This window comes from Panicum virgatum, chromosome 2K (assembly GCF_016808335.1).
Source record: "Panicum virgatum strain AP13 chromosome 2K, P.virgatum_v5, whole genome shotgun sequence".
Classification (NCBI taxonomy): domain Eukaryota; kingdom Viridiplantae; phylum Streptophyta; class Magnoliopsida; order Poales; family Poaceae; genus Panicum; species Panicum virgatum.
In genome coordinates this window covers 63,616,195-63,632,847 of record NC_053137.1, presented here as the reverse complement: position 1 = coordinate 63,632,847, position 16,653 = coordinate 63,616,195, and the positions used below count along the sequence as shown (strand labels likewise).

Below are 16,653 nucleotides of genomic sequence, written 5' to 3'. Positions count from 1 at the left end.
GTGCAACCGAACAAGACATCACTCCCACAGTCCCACCCCCTTAATTCCCTTACAACCGAACGCGGTCTTACAGTTTTTTTTTTGGACCATCCCTACGCTATCAAGCATTGGTCCATATCCGTGCTAGAATTTCAACAATTTTTAATATTAATACATAAAATTAGAAAAGAGTAAAATTTGCAATGCATGAGTGGCGTGCCGTGGAGGAGCTCCTGCTTCTTGACGGGCGCGCCAAGTTAGCACCAGCGGATTATTTGAAACAGGAAAAAAATAGTAGGAGCATACTCCGTACGCCACATGGTCAGCATCCAAGTCAAAATTTGATCCTATCCTAGTCGAGATAAAAAGGAGCTTGCCTGACGGGCCGACCTCACCACAATCCTCTGGTATAAAACTGGTCCGCGCGCCCGGAAACCACGCCGTCAGTCACTGACAGACCCCTCGCTTGGCTTCTCCGCTGCTCGCTGCTTCTCACTTCCATGGCCTCCGCCGCTGCCAACGCCGCGATTCCTTCGGGCCCTGTCCCGTTCAAGGACGTCGACGACGGCACGGTCCCGGAGCACACCCCCAAGGAGGAGTTCGGCGACCTCGTGGCCGCGCTGCCGCGCCGGCAGCAGTCCATCCTGGAGCTGCGCCTGTACCAGGGCTTCTGGCTGCCGGAGCACTGGGTGCCGGGCACCATCGTGTTCCAGCGACGATTCGCCCCGCACCCCGACGACGTGGTCCTCGCCAGCTACCCCAAGTGCGGCACCACATGGCTCAAGGCGCTGGCCTTCGCCGCCGCGGCGCGCGGCGCGCACCCGCCCGCTTCCCCCGGGCACCCGCTCCGCCGGCTCAACCCGCACGACTGCGTCCCGTTCATCGACGAGATCTTCGCCGGCGGGGAGGAGGGCAAGCTGGACTTGCTCCCGTCGCCTCGGCTCATGAACACGCACCTGCCCTTCACGCTGCTCCCGGCCCCGGTCACCGCCGGCGGGTGCCGCGTCGTGTACGTCTGCCGGGACCCCAAGGACATGGTGGTCTCGCTGTGGCACTTCCTCCGGCGCGCCAAGCCGGACCTCTCGTTCGACGAGACGTTTGAGTCCGTCTGCGACGGCACGGTGGTGGCCGGCCCGGTCTGGGACCACATCCTCTCCTACTGGCGCGCGAGCGTGGCACGCCCGGACCGGGTGCTCTTCCTCAAGTACGAGGACCTGCTGCGGGACACCGGCGCGAACGTGCGGCGGCTGGCCGAGTTCATGGGCCGGCCGTTCACCGCCGCCGAGGAGGCCGCCGCCGATGTCGCGGCCGTCGTGGAGCTCTGCAGCTTCGACAAGATGAAGGGGCTGGAGGTGAACAAGGCTGGCAGCGGAACCGCGGGGAGGTACCGCGCCATGCCGCGCGACGCCTTCTTCCGGAAGGGGGTCGCCGGGGACTGGGCGAACCACATGACGCCAGAGATGGCGGCGCGGCTGGACGGGATTGTTCGCGAGAAGCTGCAAGGAACAGGGTTGGACTTCGCGTGATGATCAGATTCGAGGTGGGTGACCTGTTTTGGTGCGAATCTTTGCCATTCTGTTGGCACTGTGTGTGAAAGGTTGCACCCGAACATGTTTTGGAACTTCCCATGGCCACGTTACGGGACAAGTTTTTGGCACACTCCATGTAATATTTTTGTTTTTTTATTTCGGTCGTGCAATAATGCGAGTGTGCCATCATATTAGGAATAAAGGATGATTTTGCATTTGTCACATGATTTTTTCGCATGAATTTGCACTTCCAACTGATCTCTCAAATTTGAACTCCTGCTTCTCTCTATGTGGACCTACTACACTCCAATCAATCTCTCGCGTACCTTCCTATTTTTCGCTTATCTCTATTTTTTTATTCATGTCTTGTACTAACTAACAAGTCTCCAACCAATAATCTCTCATATCTTCCTATTTTTCACTTATCTCTATCTTTTATTCATATATCTTTTTGAAGTAAATTTATTCATATATCTTGTAGTAGCTAACAAGTCACGAGAGATTGATTCCTTGGACAATGTGTTAACTGCATTCTTGCTTCTCCAAACACCGAGCGACTCCAGATCCGAAGCGTTGCGGCAGTGTTTATTGTGAAGGATCGATCATCATGGCATTATGTCCGACAATGCTCTCGGATCACTTGTCTCAAAAGCGGCGATGCTTGTACAAAAAAATCTTTCACATGAAGATGAAGGCAATCCTCAGCAGATGAGAAACAGCTCACATCATTGCATCCAAGCAGCTAGGGAATACTTAGTATACTACTGGTAGATCAGTACAAACTAAGAGTTCAAGAGCGCCACTGCAGGAATTTTCTTAGCTAGCTAACACTACTGAAGGTTAAAAAAGGATCTGACCTCCAACACAGTACAAACTACTATTGTACATCACTCATCAGAAAGTAGGCCTACATACATAACACTACTGCTCGTAGAGCACATGACAGACACTACAGCTACAGCATCGATCTGCTACCACATGCTAGGACATCGATCGGCTACCACATACTACTGTACTAGTACTTCGGTACCGCCAACCCAGACGCCGCGCGTTCGCCGGCCGGCAGGCGGCAGCACGCTGCAACGCGAGGCAGGTCAGGCCGCGAACGCGGCCACCGCAGCCTGGACGCCGGCGTGTCGGAGCAGCTGGAAGTAGAGCTGCGGGTTGGCCTCGGACGCCGCCCGCGAGATGAGCAGCCCGGCAGCACCCGGCGCCTTCATCATCACGTCGGCGACCGGAGCGGCGGCCGGCCAGAGGAAGTAGGCGCAGGCCTTGGCGAAGGCCACGCGGCCGGCGGCCCTGAGGAGGAGGTCAGCGACCACGGTCGAGTTCATCGTGTGGTATGTCGCGGAACTGACAGGGTTTCCCACAGCCACAGGAGCTTTGCCGTGTCGGTTGTCACAGCGCGTGCGAGGATGAACGGATCGGAGGGTTGAAGAAGGCGGAGGTGGGCGTGCGTTGAGGTGCGCTTGCGGCGACGACGACCCAGTTTATAGCTAGGCCGGGCGGGGTTGAGGTGAATGGATCCGGGCGTTGGCCGAGCGCCGGACGACACGCGTCTGCGCAAGCCGACGTGGAGAGAGAGAGAGAGAGAGAGAGAGAGAGAGAGAGAGAGAGAGAGAGAGAGAGAGAGAGAGAGAGAGAGAGAGAGAGAGAGAGGGGCGGACTGATGTGGACGCCCGAGTGGAAATTTACCGCGCCGCGTAGGCGACTCGTGTCCAATGTCAGGGGAAATTCTCACTGTGCGGACTACTCGTATCGTTCCGTGGAGAGCCGTCCACCGTAAAGGTCGTGTCGAAGTGAATGTGTGCAGCCAGAGCAGTTTCCCCGGCCGTACACCGCGGTCGCAGATCGAGGCGAGCTACCAAAAAGATCGTGACCCGATCATCACTGTTCCGATCGCCGGGGGCATCAGCAGTGCAAGGTAAGGCAGCAATCGATGAACATGAACGGATCACACATGCATGAAGGGGAACAACGCCCCGCGGCCACGCCGCCCATCTTTTATTTACACTTCTCCATCACACCGCTAGGCAGGGGCCCCCCGAGTGGAGGATGGCGAAGTAGAGCTTGGGGTTCGCAATGAACGCCGCGCGGGAGATGAGGAGCCCGCCGGCGCCGGGCGCCACCATCTTCACGGCCGCTGCCGCCGGGATGACCACCGGCCACAGGAACGTCAGGAAGGAGGAGATGACGGCGGCGACCACGGCGAACATCGTCGGGAGCAGCTGCAGGTTCTTGGATGAGAGCGGACGATCTGCCGGAGCTTGGTGGGACGCTGGGATTTGGATTGGGGACGGCCATCGACGCGGCGAGGAGAGGGCTATTTGTAGCGGTAGGTCGAGGTAAAGGCGAGGTGGCTGCATGCATGCCTTCACTGCGCTGCGGCGTGCGTGGGCAGTTGCTCCTCCCCGCCGTCTCGTCTCCGGAAGACGAAGCGTTGTTGGAACATCAACAATGCAACGTTGCAGCTAGTAATACTAGTAAGTAGCTAGGGAATGGTACACCTCACTACTTGGAGGATCAGTACCAGGACTGGAGAACTAGTACACGGCTAAGAGGTCTTGTTGCAACCTGCAAATTAAATAGCTACCATTTCACGCATCCAGCAAGTCAAAACTCGGGCACGGCGCCGAAGAGAACCATGTCGAACGACCAAATCCCCAGCAGGGTACAAAATCAGTAAGGCACCACTACATAGCAAATACTTCCGTAACACTTACGGTACATGCAAGCGACACCACAGTTAGTTACATAGCCAACGCATGCAGGACATGCATCAGAAAGTAGGACAACTAACATACTACTGGTAGATCACATAGTGCATGACACTACAGTTACAGTGCCTAATACTACACATACTAGAACTTCGTCAGCCCAGACGCCGGCGCCACACGGCAACGCCAGGATCGGGACGCGGCAGCGATCGAGCTCGACGGGTACGGTCAAGCCGCGAACGCGGCCACCGCGGCCTGGACCCCGGCGGTGCGGAGCAGCTCGAAGTAGAGCTGCGGGTTCGCCAGGAACGCCGCCCGCGAGATCAGGAGCCCGGCGGCCCCCGGCGCCTTCGTCATGGCGATCGGAGCGGCGGCCGGCCAGAGGAAGTAGGCGCACGCCGCGCCCACGGCCACGCCGGCGGCCGTGCGGAGGACAACGGCAGGGATCCACACCATCGTGCCGCCGCTAGCTTGCTAGTGCGTGGCGAGTAACAAAGAGGGGTCTCCGACGAGGAGCCTTGTGCGCGGGGCGGGCGGGGGTTGCGACAGCGCGCGTGAGACAGAGGATGGACGACGGAGTGTGCGGAGGGCGGAGGTGCGCCGCGTTGCGGCGCCCGATTTATAGGCCCGGCCAGCACGAACGACAGGGCAGCGGGGCTGGGTTGAGGTGGATCGGGGCGTTGGTCGACCGCCTGACACGCGTCTGCTCGAGCCGACGTGTTGAGAGTGTGCTGACGGTGAGAGTCGGGTCCAAAGTTTTCACTGTGCGCCGCTGCTCACGTGTCCCTGGAGACCCGTTAGGGGCTTAGGGCAGCCGCAACGTACGTTCTTAGGTGGTGCTAGTAGGTGAGAGAAGACCGTGGCAGCTTGACCAAAACGCTGGAGCAATGGGGCTAGCCTAAAATTTCTTGGCACCGGTAGCCGAATTGAGCACCGGAGCTAACGTTTGGCTAAGGTTCAAAAAATCATTCATTCCCATCGATGAGCAGCGCATGGCGTGAGGAAATGCTGAGTAGGGAAGTATTTTATTTTCTAATGTGGGGCTAGATAAGTGCTAGACTTTGCTAAATGTTGAGTAAAATGTGACAAGCTAGCACCACCTGACATGTTAGGTTAGAGTTGCCCTTAAGGTCCGACGGAAGAAAACAAAAAGGAAATTCTAGCTTTTTTTCGTAAAGGGAGGGAAGTGAGAACGTATAGTATCTAGCCCGAGTAGTATGCCACGTCACAACCAGATCAGCATCGATGAACAGTGAGCATAGGACGACGCAATACGAGTAGAATGTCATCGCCGTGCGAAAACCATTGCCATGAACTGATATCATATTAGGATCGATAGAGTCGGCATACATGCATGAAGGCAAATTCGCAGCAGCGGCGTGCACGAGTGATCGACGGCCAAACGCCCGAAGGCGCGTGCGGCCACTGCCCACCGGCCATCTTTTATTTACTCTTACTAGCTCGGGTCGCCGGCTTGCCGCTAGGCGGCGAACGCGGCGGCGGCGGCTGCCGCTCCGGCGGTGCGGAGGAGGGCGAAGTAGAGTTTGGGGTTTACTAAAAATGCGGCGCGGGAGATGAGGAACCCCGCGGCGCCGGGCGCCTTCATCATGACGACCGCCGCCGGGGCCGCCACGGGCCACAGGAAGTAGGAGATGACGGCGCCCACGGCGGCGCCGCCGGCGAGCTTCTCGTCGTCCTTCGCCATCGCGCTCGACGAGCGTCGGGCCGGGAGCAGGGCTAGAGCGCGCGGCGCGGCTGGCTCTTGGATGACCGAGAGAGCGATCGAGCTGGTGGTGCGAGGCGTGGTGGATTTGAAGGGCGAGGCCCAGGGAGTATTTGTACGGGTAGTTGAGAGGTGGGAGGGGCGGCTGCTCGGCCTGCCTTCATTGCGCTGCATGCGTTCGCATTCGCTCCGGGCGGCCGGCAGTCTCGCACGTCTCGGGAAGACGAAGCGTGGAACGTGGAACGCGCCGCGTCAGGAATCGATCGGCCGGCCTGGGAACACGAAGAGGCTCCGCACGCCGACGCAGCCGCCTTCGTGCACCTGCATCTCTCTCACCTCTGCTCCATTCACTTTTAATAACTATATTTTAAAAATTTAAATGTTTAAAAATAATAATTATATTTACTGTTGACATAGACTGTGGCAACAAATAACACTAGCTACAAAAAATTTTCAGTTAAAACATTGGAGGACCAATAAAAAATTTATATTACATATTTATTGTTTGATAAACATACTTGATGCTCTTGGGCCACTTACAACGCACCGTTGAGAGCTGTCGAATTGCTTCCGTTTTTTTCAAAAAAAAACCCCACAGAGCAGCAGTTCCTCCCGAGCCATCGACACATCTATCTACGACCCCATCCCGTGCTCCCAGGCGAAATGGCGACAACAGCGCCCGTTGTACGGCACCGCTGCGGGGAGTCGCCGGAGGCCGGGATCCAGTGCGCGGTGGTGGATTCGTTTCGCGCCCAAAGTTCGCGCCTTCCTCTCCCGCGAAAATCCCTTCCGCGCTCTCCCTCAAATACTCCCTCTGCGTCCTCCCCATCCAACCCTAGCTTATGTTCCGGCCACCATGTCGCGGCAGGAACGGGCGGCGGCGGCGGCAACGCAAAATCTGCTGAAGGTGGATGCGGCTCGGGTGCGCAAGGCAGCCGCGACACAATCGCGGAAGGATGCGGCGGCGCCGATGCGGAAGGCCCCGAGGCGAGTTCGGGATGGGGCGGCGCCTGTGCCGGAGCAGAGGACTTCGGGCGTAGCGGCGCATGTGCCGGAGCAGAGGATTTCGAGCGGAGCGGCGCATGTGGGTGCATATGGTGCCGGCAGCTTCTTCAACGGGGGCATCGGCGGCTTCTTTGGCAACAGTGGACAGAGCCCCATTCAGACATGGGTGTCTCAGTCTTCGGATCCTTCAACATGGTAATACTCCATGTTACTCAATTTTTGGCTTATTTGATCTAGTAATTTTGCTTATTGTAATCCATTACACAGTAATCTTGTAAGGCAATGGCCTATGGCTATGTGTTTTCGGTAAATCAATTACACTCTGCACACTTTGCTCTGCTTTCTCACCTCCAACCATGTGTACTGGCCACACACAAACACATATTCAGTAGAGTTAATTTCAGTCTTCCTACTATGTGTACTGCACACTATCATTTTTTCCTGATTAAGGGACTATCCTTTTGTTCAACTTGGTTGTTTAAATTTGTCGTAGTAGAGTACAAGTGCTCTGCTAGTGGACTATTTAACTAGGAGCTCTGTTCAGTGTAAATTAGTTGGCAGTGAGATGCTATTGTACTTAATAATGGAGACAGATGTACTTAATAATTGATTTTAGCTGTTAAGTTAGTACTGCAAATTCTATAACATTGCTAGCTTTTTTTTTTCTTGATGGATTCTCAATTTAAAAGTAATGGTTTAGCAGCACTGATTGCACTTCCTGTTTGCAAGGGACAAAATGCAACACCTCCTGGAGGTTTTACAAACTTTATCCAGCCTACTTTGTCTAAGAATTTTAACTTTGTTGGAGAACAATCTCAATTTGCCCCATTCAAGCCGCCGCGGACTTTGGAAGATATGCCATCAGATATACCATCAAAGGGCAATAATGCATATGTTAATGTTGACAGCAGTGATGAGGCACCTAGGACTGAGAAGCAAATCTTGTGGACTCAAGAAGATGTCAGGATGGTGAGTCTCATTGCCATTTGTTGGTATTTAAAGTTTTTTTTTACTAACCATTCTAGCATGAAGATAATATATCTTTTATTACGTTTACAGATAAGCTCTTAGCTGCTCAACTCAACAGACTCCACCATCGGTGCTGATAGGAAGAATGACCAATATTGGTCTGATGTCGAGGCAACATACAATGAAACTACACCAAGTCATAGGCGCAGAAATGCCAAGCAAATCAAGGACCGTTTTCCTAAGGTAAATAAGCGGACTGACCTTTTCCATAGTGCTTGGTTGAAGGCTAGAATGATTTATACAAGTGGCTATAATGATCAAATGTGGATTGAGAAGGCCCATGTATTCTATAAAAAAGATAATGAGAGACTCAACCAAGGTCTTTTTGTGTTGATGGAAAAAACTGAAGCAAAGTGGATTACATACAACAATGGGCTGAGAGCAACAAGGAAAAGAAAGGGTTCAGGCAAGGAAAATGAAGGAGAGGATAGCAGGGCTATAGATGTAGATGAACTTGAGGAACAACCAAGATCAATGGGCCGAAAAAAGCTAAAAAACTAAAATATGCTCAGAGTAAGGAGGGGGGCCATATAGACCTTTAAGAGCTGGATAAATTTGGTAAAATCTAATGTGAAGAGCATGCAAATAGGCTCAAAGTACTGGAAGTGCAGGAAAAGTTATCATCTGAGAAGATCGAACAAGCCAATCTTGCCCATCTTGCAGCAAAGGAACAAAAGGAGACAGCACAGATGCAAAGTGAGGCAAAAAAGTATGAACTAGAGTGTAAGATGTTTGACACATACAATCGCCTTTTGTCAATGGACGTATCGTTAATGTCCGATGAAGAAAAGTTAGATCATACAAATACTATGAAGTATTTAAAAAAGAAATTATTTGTTGAGAATTGAGATGAGTTTCCTGAAATCTGTTATCATTTCTGAAACCTGTTATCATTTCTAAAATCTGTCACTGAATTGACATATTTCAGGTTTGCAGGCTCATCTATTGCTGCCGACTGGAGACTGGACATGTCTTTTTTCTACCAACTGAGCTACCATATGTTGCAGTCAAGTGTCATCTTTATTTTCTATTCAGTGTCATTTCCCTTGTATCAAGTGTGGACTGAAAATTAAATAGTGAAATGACTGCATGTGTTCATGTGTGGTGGCTATTTACATTCATGTCTGGTGACTATTGAAAATTGTGAGTGTGAACTGAAGTTTGCTGTGAATTGATGCCTGCGTGTATGTGTGAACTGATGCATGTGTATATGTGTGAACTGAATGGCATGCATGTTTGTATGATCCGAAGGGCTGTGCTGTCCATGCTCTCATGTATGCAACAAAGTGGTTATAAAGATCAATTATGTACTAGATCATCATAAGTTTGTGTGTCAAAGTCTAAATTAATCACTATGCAGACAGTTCATTGTACAAACTGTCTGTTTAGTTGTCTGTTGGTGACAAAAAAAAACAGCTGCTGTCTACACCATTAATTAAGCCGTCTGTATACGGTTTTTCACGATCTCCCACACGGTTTTACAAAGAGACGGCCGGTGCCGTCGTCTCGCGGGACGACGACCCGCGCTCGTGGTCCGAGACGACGGAGACGGGAGGGCGCCCGTTGTAGTAGCAGGGTCAACGGCCCAAGATCTGCTGCTTCCGGCCGTGCCTCACGCAATCGCGCTGCCTGCTGCGCCCGTTCCTCAAGGATCTGCTGCGCTCGCCGGTGACTGGGCCGACGAGGCATGCGGCGGCGGGGCAAGGTCGGAGCTTCACGTGCGCCGCAACTACTTGGTCTCCACTGCGGCCGTCGAGCGCCTCCACGACACGGCTGGAGGCCATCTCCGCGCACTGGAAGTTGCTGGCCGGTGGCTGCGTTCATCGTCGGTGTCCTATACGTGCTTGCAATGGATTGATACTGTAGTCGCTGACTCACATAGGTTTGAATTGCAACAGAAATTATCAATCGAGAATCTTGTGTTCATGTTCATCTTATTTTTGATTGATCTCAATTGTTTCAAAAAAGCAACAAAAGTACATACAAAGATGTTAGATCATAAATGTATATATTTATTAAATAGTTTGTAGACAGCCAAATGAACAACACACTGTATAAATTGTCTGTTTAGTCGTCTGTGTGCGATACTCTAGACACATATAGACAGCAGCCATCTACACCGTACATGCCCTAATTATTGTGCCATATAAAAAATATATCAATCAAGAATGGAGGGAGTACTATCTCCAGACTACAGTGCGGGCGCGTTGCAAAGGATGATGTGGACGGAGGTGCATCGAGTGGAGGCGGCGCGTTCTCTGGTCCGAGAGATCCGGGGAGCTCGGAGCCTCGGAGCGGCCATGAACGCTGGCGATGTATTTTTGCAGAAACCCCTAAACTGGATCAACATGTTTTCATAAACCCCCTAAAATTTACAGTAAACAAAACCTAAATCGGATCACGGTATCGCATCGCGATTAATAATCGCGATCCAACTTTTTTACTTTTCTGTGCAAAGCGTTAATTCGAGCGCACACAAGCAGCAAGATTTGTGGACATATAGTACCATACACTGGCATCCAAGCTCTGATTATATATCAGCACAAAACATGGCTTAACACACAACAGAAGCAGCTCACGTCAGTGATCAGTACAGCTAAGTTGCTAGGGAACTGGCAAGCTAGTACTACTACTACAAACCACAGAAGCAGCATGGATTCCTACACCTACTGCTGCTGCTTCTTCTGGAGGTCCAGTACCAAGAGTGTTTTTACATAGCTAGAGGTCCAGTAGCAACACACCCGGTGCCGTCGTCATGCACCGAAGGCGGCGAGCGCCGCCTTGACCCCGGCGTGCCGGAGCAGGTGGAAGTAGAGCTTCGGGTTGGCCTCGAAAGCCGCCCTCGAGATGAGCGCCCCGCCTGAGCCAGGGGCCTTCATCATCGCCACGGCCGCCAGCGCCGCCGCCGGGCAAAGGAAGTAGGCGCACAGCGCGCCCACGGCCACGACGCCGGCCGCCGTCACGATCGCGGGGGTGACCATGTCTTCGATTCGCGCCGGCGCGTTGGTGTCAACTGTCAACTCTCACTGCTAGCTCTGCTCGATCGGAAGAAGCTGTTAGTACGATTACAGCTACCACCTATTTATTGGCGCCGTTCGGCCTCTCTGGATTTCTCTATAGGAGGGGATGCATGGGACGAGCTGGGGCGCCGTGGTCGGCGTTGTAGGTTGTACGCGTGTCGTCGCCGGTGGACTACGTTGAGTTTTACCGTGCCGTCCGGGCGACTCGAGCCTGTTCGGCTGGTATAAAAGCCGGCTGATTTCAGCTGATTTAATAGTACTATGTGAGAAGAAATAAGCCAAAACAAGCCGAAACAAACCGTAGATGAAGGTGCTATAAGAGTGTTGAAAAGGAGGTTGGTTTTTGGTACATGTCGCATAGGTCAAGGCCACCATCAATTACTATAAAAAAACTGATATTTTCCTTCTGGTGATATAACGGCAATATTTTTTGAAAATGCGTTATTGTAAAGAAAATCAAAATAGTACCGGAATCATCACATTGAAAGAGTAGAAGCATGACGAAATATTACAGCCACAGCCGTCTCCCGTAGGAGTTTAAAAAATTAGCTAGTACAATAATTTGAACTAAAAAGGGTTGAAAGTGCATCTAAAAGTTATCCACTTGCACCCCTAGTCTCGAGGAGTTCGGGCCTAGATGCGAAATGCAAAATGGGGCTCTAAAATATATATTAAAAATTATATATTTAATAAAACTATGTGTAGCGAAAATGGCCTCTCATGCCATATTTCAATATAATGTTTTGGCGATTGATGACACACGCAACACTTGAACTAATGTGTTTGCTTAGATGATATACTCAGGCTTTAGGTTCAAGTGATGACAAAGAGAAGAGAGGCGAAGCTAGGCCCGAAGGGCCGCCCCTACGGGGGTTCCGCTACCCGGTTAGCGGACGGGGGTCGAGGGGGAGCCGCCCCTCGCGGGTCTCAGGGCAGCGCCCTGAAACCTAAAAGAAATCAAGTCACCGGTTGAACCGACGCCAAGCAAATTACACACGTCGGTGCATTGACTTGAGCACGTCTGGGAGTTTTAGTATCACCGGATGAACCGACGTAAGGCAAAATGTACTCATCGGTGCAATGACAGAGATGGCCTGCGGGCTAGGGTTTGGCACCGGATGAACCGACGATAGGAAGTTTGAATACGTCGGTGCAATGGCAGAAGCAGACCAAGGAAAATGCATACATCGGATGAACCGATGATGCACCGGTTAATGGCGTCGGTGCAGTTGTCCAGAGAGTTTGTTTTTCAAGGATCAGAGGACAGTTGCACTCACCGGTTAAACCGACGCTAACATTACATACACCGGTCGATTGCGTCGGTTGATTGCCCGTACACGTAACGGCTAGTTTTCAGTGGGCAGTTTAGTATCACCGGTTAAACCGACGATGGCGATTTGGGGAGCATCGGATTAACCGGTGTTAAGCGTTTTTCTGGCAGATTTTCTCCAACGGCTATATTTGCTTGTGCTGCCTATATATACCCCCAAGGCCGGGTCATTTGAGTGTGCTGGAGTTCAAAGAAGTATACTAGAGCTAAAGATCATCTCCAACCACCATAGAGCTTCATTGTACATCATATAGGCTTAAGCACACTTGTTAGAGTGCTTAGTGCTTGATTAGGGATTAGTTCTTGCGAGAGCTCCCTTGAGAGAAGTCTTGCTGCGGCAAGCAAACACTTGTACTTGTCGTGTGACCCTCCGACTTGGTGTGGAGTGGCAACGACACTTTGTGCGGGGAAGGAGGCCCCTACTTGGTGTTAAAGCTCCAAGATAGTGAAGACGGTGCCGTGGTGACGCTTCGAGATAGACGGTAGCGGTGACCTCGTCTTTGTGACTTGGTGTCACTTAGCCTTTGCTTGTCGGGAGCCTTGGAGGCGTGGCAAGACGGTGATCAAGCGAAGAGACTCGGTATCACACTTGTTCTTTGTGAGCAAGTGGCCGTGGACGTAGGGAGGGACTTTGGTGTCCTAACCGAACCACGTTAAATCGTGTGTCTTGGTGTCTTCACGGGAGTTTGCATATCCTCTCCCTTACCGCTTTACTTACCGCATTACGTTTCCGCATTTACTCTTTCTTGCTTACCTTTACTTTCCTAGTTAGTTTGATTAGGATTGACTATAGGTTGCAAGTCTTTTGGGGTAAGTAGAGGGTAGCATAGATAAACCTTAGTCATAACTAGCATGTGTAGGACGTGTTAGGTTTATCTTATGCAATTAGATTGAGCCCTAGGATAGAAAAGCGATTAGCGACCCTATTCACCCCCTCCCCCTCTAGGGTCGGACACCCCGGTGATCCTTACACTATGGTGCACTTTCACACAATTACTTTAGCATATCTCATTTCACACAATATTTAGAAGCATATCAAGTATCAAGGTAAAAAAGAACGCAACTATCTTCAGCATATCTTCAATTATGTCTTGATAATTAATCTTCTCCAATATATCATTTTCAAGTGCTATTGTTGCCAAATCATTGAGTCTTTCTTGCTTCATAATAGAACGCAACTAGGATTTCAACAACTGAGTTTAGAAAAACTCCTTTCCGCAGAGGCAACAGTCATAGGAATAGTTAGCAAAATTCTGTATGCGATGGCAGCATTAGGATAAAAAGGGCACTTCTCCAAATACTTTCTATTTCTTGTAGACATAATCCTCCAAGGAACAAATGTCTATTTGATAAACCAAAGAAAATTCAGTTCAATTAATTGATTCAATTGACACTCGGGAACACAAGAATCATTGCATTGCATCAATACAAAATAATCAATTCAAAATTCATGAGCTCACGCTCACCTCACGTTGGGTTGGGGCCTGCCCTGCTGCGCTTGGAGTCAGGAGACGCTTGGAGCCTTGGAGTTGTTTGCCGGCAGCGGGCAACAACAAGCAGCGGGCAGCGGGCAGCGCCGACGCGCTCGCCGATTTGCAGGCTGCTGAGTGCCGAAGTGCCGATGAGGAAGGCGGAAGTTGAAGAGACGTGCAGATGCGATTCGATCCTTGCGGCGGCGACGCTTGGTCGGATTTGCCGGACATGGGAATAGGAAACCTCGCAGACATTGTATGGGCCTTGGGCTGTAAAATTTGGGGCCCTGCGTTTTTGGAGGCCTGGAACCGTCGCTCACCTCGCTCTTGCCCTTCGACGGGCTTGATTACAGCTCTCGACAACATATATATATAGACGGTAGAAAATGGGATAGAGCCCAAAACATTCTATCCCATTTTCCATCATCTAAGAATAGCAAGAAGCTTTTAGGGCGATATGTATGGTTCATTGATCCTCCGGATAGAGTTTATACCAGCTATAATGCTACTTGATAATAAAGCTAATGCAGTCCCTCAAAAAAAAATTGGATACGAATTTTTAAAAACTACATAACAAAGCTATAGCTCTCATCGAAGGCTGTAACTTTCTTTTAATACTACCCTCATCCAATATGGCCTGGGGCACATAGCCATGTAGCCCATGTTGGCACGTACATTGCCAACATGACCCCCATTGTGGGATATAGGATCATTGAATTTTTTTAGGTAACACAGTATAATTTAGACACTCACCACGTACACACACTCACAACTATGAACACACGTACACAAATTCTATCCCTATATGTATTTTTGAGAATTTATCTGGCAAATCCTCGAGATTGACGGAGTCACCACATGCGCCTCGTTTTCGACGCAAACGTCGCCTACCACTGAAGCACAATACCGTCAAATCCTCAAATATTGGCTCTCACTGGAGTCGAACTCATGAGCTAAGATGTTATTGAGACTTCTGTAACCACTAAGCTACATACCCTTTTGTAGGATAGGGTCTTTAATGACTTCAATTGGCGCCTAGATTAGTAATTTATGATAGTCCTCCTACTATATTATTATTTTTATTTAAAAATATTATTTGTAGATAATTTTTGAAATCTATATACTTATTACATTGTAAAGTTATCTCAGACTCGGTAGAAGGATTTTTATATCCAAAGGCACTTTCAGAAGTGAGCATGACTACTATGCTACGGTTGGAGATCGAAGATGAGCCTCCAAATTTTTTGACTTCTTCAGCCGTTGCCCATTTTGAAGGGACAAAAGGACATTTTATTCCGTAAAATTCTATATAAAAGTTTTATAATCTATTTCACTGTTTGTGTTTAATTTACTACACAACACAAAGCGGCTATTTTAAATTACAAACACGAAGATTAGATTATCAAAGGATGTGCCTTTATGTGCCAAGGGCTCCACTTCAATCCAAACTTTTCCCTCCACTAGACTAAAACACCATATCAACAACTAAATCAAACTCCCTATTAGCAGTAGCAGCCTTACCTATGTGTAGACTTGCAACGAGATGGGACGACGACCTTGACTACCAGCAGCAACGAGGATCATATCATGTCACCCAAAATAAAAGATGCTGCATTATCTCAAAAAAGAAAAGAAAAGATGCTAAAAGAAGGTGACAACATCTTCTTTTGCCGCCGGTGGCTGGGCCTTGGGGCCGGCTGTGAGGACGCCGAAGCAACCCCTCCCACTTGGCTGGCGTACGATTTAAACACAGCGAGATGTCTTCGTGTTCAATATTACCAATACCAAAATACCAAATACACGTGAAATACAGTAGCAACACACATAAGACCACGACATATTAAAATACCAAATACGACTCACACGTACGCTTCCCCCCCCCCCTCACACACTAAACCATTCGTACACGTACGTACTCGTATACGTATACACGAAATGCAGGTACGTACGCGAGGACGCGCACGCGCTAGTACACGAGGGGCTTCCCGGCGCGGAGGTCGCGGAAGTAGCCCCGCGGGTTGCTCTCGAACACGCCGCGCGGCATGCGCGCGCCGCGGCGGCCGGGCGCCACCATCAGCCGGCGGCCTCCGCGTGCGAGGCAGCAGCTGCAGCAGCAGCGCCAGCAGCATCGGGCGATGCAGAGGAGCACGAAGGCGCCCAGCGCGGCCGGGAGCGCCACGGTGACGGCGACGTGCAGCCACTCCCGGAGCGTCTCGGAGCGGGTCTCCGGCGGGAGGAGCTCGTCGACCTTCCTGGCGAGCGCCGAGAAGAGGGCGGCGAGCCAGGCCACAAGCTCGGCGGCCTTCGCCCTGACGAGCTGCCACAGGCCCGAGAAGAAGTCGCCGGCGCCGTCGAGGTCGAAGCCAGCGGCGACGCTGCGCGCCACGGCGGAGCTCCCTGTCAGGAGCAGCTTCCTCGCCGGAGTCCCTGGGAAAGCCATGGCGTCCCTCGCAGCTTCGCGGAGAGAGGCGTCTGTGTTTGTGAATTCAGATTTCAGAATTATGCCCCCCTGTGACTCTGCCTCCGGCTCAACCAACCAAGGAACCACTTGTGACTTGCGAGGCAGTGGGAGCAGGGAATCTCTGTGTAGTGGGGGAAAGGTGATACCGATCGCGACAAAGAATCCACAGTGCATGCATCACTGCTGGTGCTTGGACTAGGAGCGACTGCTTTACCTTTACTCTCTTTTAAAAAGAAAACAGATTTTATTCAAAAAAAAAGAAAACAGATAGCATCGTTGTGAAGCTTAATAACTCCTTTTAAATAAGGAAAACAAGTCCGATTTACATATTTAAATAACTATAAAAGTTCGACCTTCATCTACAAACTGGATTTATTATTATTTTTTA

The 16,653-nt window shown here is 50.8% G+C and overlaps 6 protein-coding genes across 14 annotated transcripts; 2 read left to right on the top strand and 4 right to left on the bottom strand.

Moving 5' to 3' along the window:
- The first annotated feature begins 378 nt into the window (after positions 1-378).
- On the top strand, positions 379-1,732 carry LOC120694380 (cytosolic sulfotransferase 8-like). Its single transcript, XM_039977513.1, has one exon. It carries the CDS (start codon positions 480-482, stop codon positions 1,503-1,505), a length of 1,026 nt encoding a protein of 341 aa, XP_039833447.1. The 5' UTR covers positions 379-479; the 3' UTR covers positions 1,506-1,732.
- A 519-nt stretch (positions 1,733-2,251) lies between these two features.
- On the bottom strand, positions 2,252-3,032 carry LOC120694390 (protein EGG APPARATUS-1-like). Its single transcript, XM_039977518.1, has one exon. It carries the CDS (start codon positions 2,840-2,842, stop codon positions 2,603-2,605), a length of 240 nt encoding a protein of 79 aa, XP_039833452.1. The 5' UTR covers positions 2,843-3,032; the 3' UTR covers positions 2,252-2,602.
- Positions 3,033-5,503: 2,471 nt separating this feature from the next.
- On the bottom strand, positions 5,504-6,011 carry LOC120696223 (protein EGG APPARATUS-1-like). The gene has a single exon (XM_039979353.1). The coding sequence runs from the start codon at positions 5,928-5,930 to the stop codon at positions 5,706-5,708; it is 225 nt and encodes a 74-aa protein (XP_039835287.1). The 5' UTR covers positions 5,931-6,011; the 3' UTR covers positions 5,504-5,705.
- Positions 6,012-6,537: 526 nt separating this feature from the next.
- LOC120694344 lies at positions 6,538-9,279 on the top strand. Of its 9 annotated transcripts, none has more exons than XM_039977492.1 (4): positions 6,544-6,705; positions 6,817-7,148; positions 7,683-7,922; positions 8,013-8,903. In XM_039977492.1, the coding sequence occupies exons 1-4, from the start codon at positions 6,612-6,614 to the stop codon at positions 8,022-8,024; spliced, it is 678 nt and encodes a 225-aa protein (XP_039833426.1). In that variant the 5' UTR covers positions 6,544-6,611; the 3' UTR covers positions 8,025-8,903. The 9 variants fall into 9 exon arrangements, 4 of the variants coding, with proteins under 4 accessions (XP_039833442.1, XP_039833433.1, XP_039833426.1 ...); XR_005683461.1 differs by adding an exon at positions 8,919-9,279 and having other exon boundaries at positions 6,546-7,148; positions 8,013-8,165; XR_005683452.1 differs by adding an exon at positions 8,911-9,279 and having other exon boundaries at positions 6,546-7,148; positions 8,013-8,165.
- A 1,204-nt stretch (positions 9,280-10,483) lies between these two features.
- LOC120696222 (protein EGG APPARATUS-1-like) lies at positions 10,484-11,695 on the bottom strand. The gene has a single exon (XM_039979352.1). The coding sequence runs from the start codon at positions 10,961-10,963 to the stop codon at positions 10,736-10,738; it is 228 nt and encodes a 75-aa protein (XP_039835286.1). The 5' UTR covers positions 10,964-11,695; the 3' UTR covers positions 10,484-10,735.
- Positions 11,696-15,541: 3,846 nt separating this feature from the next.
- LOC120694333 lies at positions 15,542-16,397 on the bottom strand. Its single transcript, XM_039977475.1, has one exon. The coding sequence runs from the start codon at positions 16,242-16,244 to the stop codon at positions 15,771-15,773; it is 474 nt and encodes a 157-aa protein (XP_039833409.1). The 5' UTR covers positions 16,245-16,397; the 3' UTR covers positions 15,542-15,770.
- Between the last annotated feature and the right edge of the window lie 256 nt (positions 16,398-16,653).

Bases quoted from the DNA above. Each gene is read 5' to 3' on its own strand.
- LOC120694380 (XM_039977513.1), top strand. From the start codon at position 480: ATGGCCTCCGCCGCTGCCAACGCCGCGATTCCTTCGGGCCCTGTCCCG.
- LOC120694344 (XM_039977481.1), top strand. From the start codon at position 6,612: ATGGCGACAACAGCGCCCGTTGTACGGCACCGCTGCGGGGAGTCGCCG. The intron at 7,149-7,682 runs GTAATACTCCAT...CCTGTTTGCAAG, and splicing joins TCTTCGGATCCTTCAACATG to GGACAAAATGCAACACCTCC.
- LOC120694333 (XM_039977475.1), bottom strand. From the start codon at position 16,244: ATGGCTTTCCCAGGGACTCCGGCGAGGAAGCTGCTCCTGACAGGGAGC.
- LOC120696223 (XM_039979353.1), bottom strand. From the start codon at position 5,930: ATGGCGAAGGACGACGAGAAGCTCGCCGGCGGCGCCGCCGTGGGCGCC.
- LOC120696222 (XM_039979352.1), bottom strand. From the start codon at position 10,963: ATGGTCACCCCCGCGATCGTGACGGCGGCCGGCGTCGTGGCCGTGGGC.
- LOC120694390 (XM_039977518.1), bottom strand. From the start codon at position 2,842: ATGAACTCGACCGTGGTCGCTGACCTCCTCCTCAGGGCCGCCGGCCGC.